Below are 10,688 nucleotides of genomic sequence, written 5' to 3'. Positions count from 1 at the left end.
CATTACATGTTATTATGAATGTTACTAGATACTACACATATACTTACATCATGTATACATTACATTTTATAATGAATGTTACTACATTACATATATACTTACATCATGTATATATTACATGTTATTATGAATGCTACTAGATACTACATATATACTTATATCATGTATCTATTACATGTTATTATGAATGTTACTACTTTGCATATATACTTCCAGCATGTGTATATAACTCTGTTGGGGTTTTTTGGAGGCAGAATAGAGTGACTCCTCTGAGCTCCATCCATCCATCCATGCATTTTCTACCGCTTATTCCCTTTTGGGGTCGCGGGGGGCGCTGGCGCCTATCTCAGCTACAATCGGGCGGAAGGCGGAGCTCCATTGTGAACTGATTTTTGCTATTTCGAATGCATTAAGAAAACATGTGTTCTTGTCTTTCTTAAGGGATTGTGAAATAAATACTTTCATCATGTATACATTACATGTTATTATGAATGTTACTAGATACTACATAGATACTTACATCATGTATACATTACATGTTATTATGAATGTTACTAGATACTACATAGATACTTATATCATGTATACATTACATATGAATATTACTAGATACTACATATATACTTACATTATGTATACATTACATGTTATTATGAATGTTACTAGATACTACATATATACTTACATCATGTATACATTACATGTTATTATGAATGTTACTAGATACTACATAGATACTTACATCATGTATACATTACATGTTATTATGAATGTTACTATTTTGCATTTATACTTACATCATGTATACGTTACATGTTATTATGAATGTTACTAGATACTACATATATACTTGCATCATGTATATATTACATGTTGTTGTGAATGTTACTATTTTGCATACATACTTCCAGCACATGAAAACAACCTTGTTGGGGTTTTTTTGGAGGCAGAATAGAGCGACTCCCATTAGCTCCATTGTGAACTGACTTTTGCTAGCCTTAATTTACTATTTAGAATGCATTTATAAAACATGTGTTCTTGTCTTATTTAAGGATTGTGAATGATATACTTTCATCATGTATATATTACATGTTATGACTGTTACAAGATACTACACCTATACTTATATCATGTATATATTACATGTTATTATGAATGTTACTATTTTGCATATATACTTACAGGGTGTTAATAACACCTTGTTGGGGGTTTTCGAGTGTGCTTTATAGGCAGAATAGATGGACTCCACATCTTTATTGTTAACTGACTTTTGCTAGCCTTTATTTAATATTTAGAATGCATTAAAAAACATGTGTTCTTGTCTCACTTAATGATTGTGAATGAGATGCAAAAAAAAAAAAAAAAAAAAAATCCCTTTCAATTGACCCGGCGTGTCATTATCCCAAGTGAGGTCAGCTGCGAGATGACGTCAGCAACACGCCGCCAATTATCGTGTTTTGTCAACAGGGCTTGGGGTGTTCCTAATGAAGTGGCCGCGGGGACCTGACGTCACCGCCGTCGCTGTGCGCGTGAACTTTTGCAAGAGTGCACAAAAAGTGTTGGCGGACGGAGCAGGAAAGGAGCGACCCCCCCCCCCCCCCAACATATGCACCCCCCCTCCCTCCATTCCTCCCTCCCTCCCTTCCTCCTCTTCCTCCTCCTCCTCTTCCTCGCTCCGGCAGCCAAGTTGCAGAGTGCAGCTCAGCCTCCCAGACCGCGGCTGCTTTCCGCCGGGGTTCCCCGCAGAGGAGCCGCCGCCGCCTCCATGTGCGTTTCCCGCGCCGCGTGCTGACATCACTCCTCGTCCCACACGCCACGCCGCCGCCATGTCCAACGCCAACCACGACCCCTTCTACTCGTCCCCCTTCGGACCTTTCTACCGGAGACACTCGCCCTACGTGGTGCAGCCCGAGTACCGGATCTACGAGATGAACAAGCGGCTGCAGACGCGCACCGAGGTGAGTGCGAGCCCAGCGGCGGAGGAGCACGTCCCCCCCTCACCCCCCCCCCCGCGGTGGTGATGGTGGTGCGGACCCGGGAGGGGGGTGGTGTTCTCGGAGTGAAAGTGTGCAGCACGCGTGACGTGACACGGAGATGGTGTGTTCAGGTGCACAATTACTTGGCTAATTTAGTTGGCGGTGCGTTCAGGTGCACAACTACTTGCCTTCTTTAGTTTGCGGTGCGTTCAGGTGCACAACTACTTGCGTTGTGCACTACTTGCCCTAATTAGGTTGAGGTGCGTTCAGGTGCACAACTGCTTGCCTTCTTTAGTTTGTGTTGCGTTCAGGTGCACAACTACTTGCCTTCTTTAGTTTGTGGTGCGTTCAGGTGCACAACTACTTGCGTTGTGCACTACTTGCCCTAATTTGGTTGAGGTGCGTTCAGGTGAACAACTGCTTGCCTTATTTAGTAGGTGGTGCGTTCAGGTGCACAACTGCTTGCCTTCTTTAGTTGGCGGTGCGTTCAGGTGCACAACTACTTGCCTTCTTTAGTTTGTGGTGCGTTCAGGTGCACAACTCCTTCCCTTCTTTAGTTTGTGGTGCGTTCAGGTGCACAACTACCCACCTTGTGCACTACTTGCCCTAATTGGGTTGAGGTGCGTTCAAGTGCACAACTACTTGCCTTATTTAGTTTGCGGTGCGTTCAGGTGCACAACTGCCTGCCTTCTTTAGTTTGCGGTGCGTTCAGGTGCACAACTGCCTGCCTTCTATAGTTTGCGGTGCGTTCTGGTGCACAACTGACTGCCTTCTTTAGTTTGCGGTACGTTCAGGTGCACAACTACTTGCCTTCTATAATTTGCGGTGCGTTCAGGTGCACAACTACTTGCCTTCTATAGTTTGCGGTGCGTTCAGGTGCACAACTGCATGCCTTCTTTAGTTTGCGGTACGTTCAGGTGCACAACTACCCACCTTGTGCACTACTTGCCCTAATTGGGTTGAGGTGCGTTCAGGTGCACAACTGCCTGCCTTTAGTTTATGGTACATTCAGGTGCACAACTGCCTGCCTTATGTAGTTTACGGTGCGTTCAGGTGCACAACTGCTTGCCTAATTTAGTTTGCAATGCGTTCAGGTGCACAACTTTCTGCCTTATTTGGTTGGCGGTGCGTTCAGGTGCACAACTACTTGCCTTCTTTAATTTGCGGTGCGTTCAGGTGCACAACTACTTGCCTTCTATAGTTTGCGGTGCGTTCAGGTGCACAACTGCCTGCCTTCTTTAGTTTGTGGTGCGTTCAGGTGCACAACTACCCACCTTGTGCACTACTTGCCCTAATTGGGTTGAGGTGCATTCAGGTGCACAACTACATGCCTTATTTATTTGGCGGTGCATTCAGGTGCACAACTACTTGACTTATTTAGTTGGCGGTGAGTTCAGGTGCACAACTACTTGCCTTCTTTAGTTTGCGGTGCGTTCAGGCGCACAACTATTGCCTTGTGCACTACTTGCCCTAATTAGGTTGCGGTGCATTCAGGTGCACAACTGCCTGCCTTATTTAGTTTACGGTACATTCAGGTGCACAATTACTTGCCTTAATTAGTCTGCGGTGCGTTCAGGTGCACAACTACTTGCCTTCCTTAGTTTGCGGTGAGTTCAGGTGCACAAATACTGGCCTTAATTAGGTTACGGTGCGTTTAGGTGCACAACTGCCTGCCTTATGTAGTTTACGGTGCGTTCAGGTACACAACTGCCTGCCTTATGTAGTTTACGGTGCGTTCAGGTGCATAACTGCTTGCCTTATTTGGTTTCCAATGCGTTCATGTGCACAACTTCCTGCCTTATTTAGTTGGTGGTGCGTTCAGGTGCACAACTACTTGCCTTCTTTAGTTGGCGGTGCGTTCAGGTGCACAACTACTTGCCGAATTTAGTTTGTGGTGCGTTCAGGTGCACAACTACTTGCTTTCCTTAGTTTGCGGTGAGTTCAGGTGCACAAATACTGGCCTTAATTAGGTTACGGTGCGTTCAGGTGCTCAACTACTTGCCAAATTTAGTTTGTGGTGCGTTCAGGTGCACAACTACTTGCTTTCCTTAGTTTGCGGTGAGTTCAGGTGCACAAATACTGGCCTTAACTAGGTTGCGGTGCGTTCAGGTGCACAACTGCCTGCCTTATGTAGTTTACGGTGCGTTCAGGTGCACAACTGCTTGCCTTATTTGGTTTGCAATGCGTTCATGTGCACAACTTTCTGCCTTATTTGGTTGGCGGTGCGTTCAGGTGCACAACTACTTGCCTTTAGTTTGCGGTGCATTCAGGTGCACAACTACTTGCTTTCCTTAGTTTGTGGTGCATTCAGGTGCACAACTACTTGCCTTCTATAGTTTGCGGTGCGTTCAGGTGCACAACTACCCGCCTTGTGCACTACTTGCCCTAATTGGGTTGAGGTGCGTTCAGGTGCACAACTGCTTGCCTTCTTTAGTTGGCGGTGCATTCAGGTGCACAACTGCTTGCCTTCTTTAGTTGGCGGTGCGTTCAGGTGCACAACTGCTTGCTTTCCTTAGTTTGCAATGAGTTCAGGTGCACAAATACTGGCCTTAAATAGGTTGCGATGCGTTCAGGTGCACAACTGCTTGCCTTGTTTAGTTTGCGGTGCGTTCAGGTGCACAACTACTTGCCTTCTTTTGTTTGCGGTGCGTTCAGGTGCACAACTACCCACCTTGTGCACTACTTGCCCTAATTGGGTTGATGTGCGTTCAGGTGCACAACTACTTGCCTTATTTAGTTGGCGGTGCATTCAGGTGCACAACTACTTGCTTTCCTTAGTTTGCAATGAGTTCAGGTGCACAAATACTGGCCTTAAATAGGTTGCGGTGCGTTCAGGTGCACAACTGCTTGCCTTGTTTAGTTTGCGGTGCGTTCAGGTGCACAACTGCTTGCCTTATTTGGTTTGCAATGCGTTCAGGTGCACAACTTTCTGCCTTATTTGGTTGGCGATGCGTTCAGGTGCACAACTACTAGCCTTCTTTAGTTTGCGGTGCGTTCAGGTGCACAACTACCCACCTTGTGCACTACTTGCCCTAATTGGGTTGAGGTGCGTTCAGGTGCACAACTACTTGCCTTCTTTAGTTTGCAGTCCGTGCAGGTGCACAATTATTTGCCTTATTTAGTTGGCTGTGTGTTCAGGTGCACAACTACTTGCCTTATTTATTTGGTGGTGCGTTCAGGTGCACAACTACTTGCCTTCTTTAATTTGCGGTGCGTTCAGGTGCACAACTACCCGCCTTGTGCACTACTTACCCTAGTTGGGTTGAGGTGCGTTCAGGTGCACAACTGCTTGCCTTCTTTAGTTGGCGGTGCGTTCAGGTGCACAACTACCTGCCATAGTTGGATTGTGGTGTGTTCAGGTGCACAAATGCTTGCCTTATTTAGTTTGCGGTGCGTTCATGTGCACAAGTATTGCCTTGTGCACTGCTTGCCCTAATTAGGATGAGGTGCGTTCAGGTGCACAACTGCCTGCCTTATTTAGTTTACGGTGCGTTCAGGTGCACAACAACTTGCCGTAGTTTGCGCTGGGTTCAGGTTCACAATTACTTGACTTCTTTAGTTTGCGGTGTGTTCAGGTGCACAACTACTTGCCTTGTGCACTACTTGCCCTAATTAGGTTGAGGTGCGTTCAGGAGCACAACAGCTTGCCCTTTTTAGTTGGCGGTGCGTTCAGGTGCACAACTACTTGCCTTATGTAGTTGGCGGTGCGTTCAGGTGCACAACTACTTGCCTTATGTAGTTGGCGGTGCGTTCAGGTGCACAACTACTTGCCTTATGTAGTTGGCGGTGCGTTCAGGTGCACAACTACTTGCCTTTAGTTGGCAGTGAGTTCAGGTGCACAATTACTTGCCTTCTGTAGTTTGCGGCGCGTTCAGGTGCACAACTACCCACCTTGTGCACTACTTGCCCTAATTGGGGTGAGGTGCGTTCAGGTGCACAATTAGTTGCCTTATTTAGTTGGCGGTGCGTTCAGGTGCGCAACTACTTGCTTGTTTTAGTTTGCGGTGCGTTCAGGTGCACAACTACTTGCTTTGATTAGTTTGTGGTGCATTCAGGTGCTCAATTGCCTGCTTTATTTAGTTTATGGTGCGTTCAGGTGCACAATTGCTTGCCTTAGTTATTTTGCGGTGTTTTCAGGTGAACTGCTTGCCTTATTTAGTTTGTGGTGTGTTCAGGTGCACAATTGCTTGCCATAGTTGGATTGTGGTGTGTTCAGGTGCACAATTACTCTCCTTATTTATTTGGCGGTGCGTTCAGGTGCACAACTACTTGCCTTATTTAGTTTGCGGTGCGTTCAGGTGCACAACTACTTGCCCTCTTTAGTTTACGGTGCGTTCAGGTGGAAAACTACTTGCCATAGTTGGATTGTGGTGTGTTCAGTTGCACAACTATTGCCTTGTGCACTACTTGCCCCAATTAGGTTGAGGTGCGTTCAGGTGCACAACTGCTTGCCTTATATAGTTTGTGGTGCGGTGCGTTCAGGTGCACAGATACTTGCCTAATTTAGTTTGCGGTGCGTTCAGGTGCACAACTACTTGCCTTCTTTAGTTCGCGGTGCGTTCAGGTGCACAAGTACTTGCCTTCTTTAGTTTGCGGTGCGTTCAGGTGCACAACTACTTGCCTTGTGCACCACTTGCTTTAATTAGGGTGCGGTGCGTTCAGGTGCACAACTGCCTGCCTTCTTTAGTTTGCGGTGCGTTCAGGTGCACAACTGCTTGCCTTATTTTGTTTGCGGTGCGTTCAGGTGCACAACTGCTTGCCTTATTTTGTTTGCATTGTGTTCCGGTGCACAACTGCTGGCCTTATTTACTCTGCATTGCGTTCAGGTGCACAACTGCTGGCCTTATTTACTCTGCGATGCATTCATGTGCACAACTACTTGCCTTAATCAGTTTGCTGTGCGTTCAGGTGCACAACTACTTGCCTTATTTTGATTGCTTTGCGTTCAGGTGCACAACCACTTGCCTTCTTTAGTTTGCGGTGCGTTCAGGTGCACAACTACTTGCCATAGTTGGATTGTGGTGTGTTCAGGTGCAGAACTACTTGCCTTCTTTAGTTAGCGGTGCGTTCCGGTGCAGAACTACTTGCCTTCTTTAGTTTGCGGTGCGTTCAGGTGCACAACTACTTGCCTTTTTTAGTTTGCGGTGCGTTTAGTTGCACAACTACCAGTTTAGCTTGCGGTGTGTTCAGGTGCACAACTGCCTGCTTTCTTTAGTTTTCGGTGCGGCCAGGTGCACAACTACTTGCCATAGTTGGATTGTGGTGTGTTCAGGTGCAGGACTACTTGCCTTCTTTAGTTTGCGGTGCGTTTAGGTGCACAACTATTTCCCTGTGCACTACTCAGGTGGACAACTACTTGCCGTTTTTAGTTTGTGGTGGTTTCAGGTGCACAACTACTCGTCTTAATTACTTTGCGGTGTGTTCGGGTGCACAACTACTTGCCTTAATTAGTTTGCGTTGTGTTCAGGTGCACAACTACATGCTCAATTTAATTTGTGGTGCGTTGAGATGCACAACTACTTGCCTTATTTTGTTTGCGGTGCATTCAGGTGCACAACTGCGGGCCGTAATTAGTTTGCGATACTGTCAGGTGCACAACTACTTGCTTTAATAAGTTTGTGGTGCGTTCAGGTGCACAACTACATACCATAATTAGTTTGCGGTGTGTTCGGGTGCACAACTACTGGCCTTAATTAGTTTGCGGTGCGTTCAGGTGCACAAGTGCTTGCCTTAATTAGTTTGCGGTGCGTTCAGGTGCACAACTGCTTGCCTTAATTAGTTTGCGGTGCGTTCAGGTGCTCAATTACTTGCCTTAATTAGTTTGCGGTGCGTTCAGGTGCACAATTACTTGCCTTAATCGGTTTGCGGTGCGTTCAGGAGGACAACTACTTGCTTTTTTTTATTTTGTGGTGCATTCAGGTGTACAACTACTTGCGTTTTTTTTAGTTTGTGGTGCATTCAGGTGCACAACTTCTTACCCTATATAATTTGCAGTGCATTCAAGTGCACAACTATTTGCCTTAATTAGTTTGCGGTGTGTTCAGGTGCACAACTGCTGGCCGTAATTTGTTTGCGGTACTTTCAGGTGCACAACTACTTGCTTTAATTAGTTCGTGGTGCGTTCAGGTGCACAACTACATACCTTAATTTGTTTGCGGTGTGTTCGAGTGCACAACTACTTGCCTTAATTACTTTGCAGTGGTTTCAGGTGCACGACTGCTTGCTTTAATCAGTTTGCGGTGCGTTCAGGTGGACAACTAATTGCCTATTTTAGTTTTTGGTGCATTCAGGTGCACAACTACTTGTCTTAATTTGTTTGCAATGTGTTCGGGTGCACAACTACTTGTCTTAATTAGTTTGCGGTGCATTCAGGTGCACAACTGCTGGCCGTAATTAGTTTGCAATACTTTCAGGTGCACAACTACTTGCTTTAATTAGTTTGTGGTGTGTTCAGGTGCACAACTACTTGCCTTAATTACTTGGCGGTGTGTTCAGGTGCACGACTGCTTACCATAATTAGTTTGCGGTGCGTTAAGGTGCACAACTACTCGTCTTAATTTGTTTGCAATGTGTTCGGGAGCACAACTGCTTGCCTAAATTACTTTGCGGTGTGTTCGGGTGCACAACTACTTGCCTTAATTAGTTTGCGGTGCGTTCAGGTGCACAACTTCTTTCCTTATTTAGTTTGTGGTGCGTTCAGGTGCACAACTTCTTACCCTATATAATTTGCGGTGCATTCAAGTGCACAACTATTTGCTTTAATTAGTTTGCGGTGTGTTCAGGTGCACAACTGCTGGCCGTAATTTGTTTGCGGTACTTTCAGGTGCACAACTACCTGCTTTAATTAGTTTGTGGTGCGTTCAGGTGCACAACTTCTTGCCTTATTTAGTTTGCGGTGCGTTCAGGTGCACAACTGCTTGCCTTAATTAGTTTGCGGTGCGTTCGGGTGCACAACTACTTGTCTTAATTAGTTTGTGGTGCGTTCAGGTTTAGAACTTGCCTTAATTAGTTTGCGGTGCGTTAAGGTGCACAACTACTTGTCTTAATTAGTTTGTGGTGCGTTCGGGTGCACAACTACTTGTCTTAATTAGTTTGTGGTGCGTTCAGGTGCACTACTTCTTGCCTTATTTAGTTCGCGGTGCGTTCAGGTGCTCAACTGCTTGCCTTAATTAGTTTGCGGTGCGTTCGGGTGCACAACTACTTGTCTTAATTAGTTTGTGGTGCGGTCAGGTTTAGAACTTCTTGCCTTAATTAGTTTGCGGTGCGTTCAGGTGCACAACTACTTGTCTTAATTAGTTTGTGGTGCGTTCGGGTGCACAACTACTTGTCTTAATTAGTTTGTGGTGCGTTCGGGTGCACAACTACTTGTCTTAATTAGTTTGTGGTGCGTTCAGGTGCACTACTTCTTGCCTTATTTAGTTTGCGGTGCGTTCGCGTGCTCAACTGCTTGCCTTAATTAGTTTGCGGTGCGTTCGGGTGCACAACTACTTGTCTTAATTAGTTTGTGGTGCGTTCAGGTTTAGAACTTCTTGCCTTAATTAGTTTGCGGTGCGTTCAGGTGCACAACTACTTGCTTTAATTAGTTTGTGGTGCGTTCAGGTGCACAACTTCTTGCCTTATTTAGTTTGCGGTGCGTTCAGGTGCACAACTGCTTGCCTTAATTAGTTTGCGGTGCGTTCAGGTGCACAACTACTTGTCTTAATTAGTTTGTGGTGCGTTCAGGTTTAGAACTTGCCTTAATTAGTTTGCGGTGCGTTCAGGTGCACAACTACTTGTCTTAATTAGTTTGTGGTGCGTTCGGGTGCACAACTACTTGTCTTAATTAGTTTGTGGTGCGTTCAGGTGCACTACTTCTTGCCTTATTTAGTTTGCGGTGCGTTCAGGTGCTCAACTGCTTGCCTTATTTAGTTTGCGGTGCGTTCAGGTGCTCAACTGCTTGCCTTAATTAGTTTGCGGTGCGTTCGGGTGCACAACTACTTGTCTTAATTAGTTTGTGGTGCGTTCAGGTTTAGAACTTCTTGCCTTAATTAGTTTGCGGTGCGTTCAGGTGCACAACTACTTGTCTTAATTAGTTTGTGGTGCGTTCGGGTGCACAACTACTTGTCTTAATTAGTTTGTGGTGCGTTCGGGTGCACAACTACTTGTCTTAATTAGTTTGTGGTGCGTTCAGGTGCACTACTTCTTGCCTTATTTAGTTTGCGGTGCGTTCGCGTGCTCAACTGCTTGCCTTAATTAGTTTGCGGTGCGTTCGGGTGCACAACTACTTGTCTTAATTAGTTTGTGGTGCGTTCAGGTTTAGAACTTCTTGCCTTAATTAGTTTGCGGTGCGTTCAGGTGCACAACTGCTTGCCTTAATTAGTTTGCTCACCTGCACGAGTTGGACGGACGACAGCTAAATTTGGACTTTGGCTCTTTGGCATTTTCTTAACTTTGTGACATTTATTGTACTTTTTTTTCATGACTTTTACTGACTTCCGGGCATCATTAAAATGAAAACAATTTTTTTATATAATGCAAATAATAAACCTATAAACAAAAATATATATTAAAACAATAAAAAAAATACTTATATTTAAGTATTTACATTAATTTCACATGTATATCATATTATACTGCATATGCATATAAATATTACATCTATATCATATTTTACTGTATATACAATATATATATATATCAGTAGAAAATATACATATTACTAATTTTCAAACT

General features: G+C 45.0%; 1 protein-coding gene across 5 annotated transcripts in view; it reads left to right on the top strand.

The window, feature by feature from the left end:
* Window positions 1–1,665: 1,665 nt before the first annotated feature.
* Window positions 1,666–10,688, top strand: part of ldb2a (LIM domain binding 2a) — a 233,687-nt gene continuing 224,664 nt past the window's right edge. For 2 of the 5 annotated variants that reach the window (XM_061891679.1, XM_061891678.1), the window contains exon 1: window positions 1,667–1,958. In XM_061891679.1, the coding sequence (XP_061747663.1) occupies window positions 1,827–1,958 (132 nt within the window). In that variant the 5' untranslated portion in view covers window positions 1,667–1,826. Of the gene's footprint in view, window positions 1,959–10,688 lie in introns of all 5 variants that reach the window. The other 3 variants (XM_061891680.1, XM_061891676.1, XM_061891677.1) reach the window with 3 other exon arrangements.

This window comes from Nerophis ophidion, linkage group LG29 (genome assembly GCF_033978795.1).
Source record: "Nerophis ophidion isolate RoL-2023_Sa linkage group LG29, RoL_Noph_v1.0, whole genome shotgun sequence".
Lineage (NCBI taxonomy): Eukaryota > Metazoa > Chordata > Actinopteri > Syngnathiformes > Syngnathidae > Nerophis > Nerophis ophidion.
This window is presented reverse-complemented; position numbering and strand designations above follow the sequence as displayed.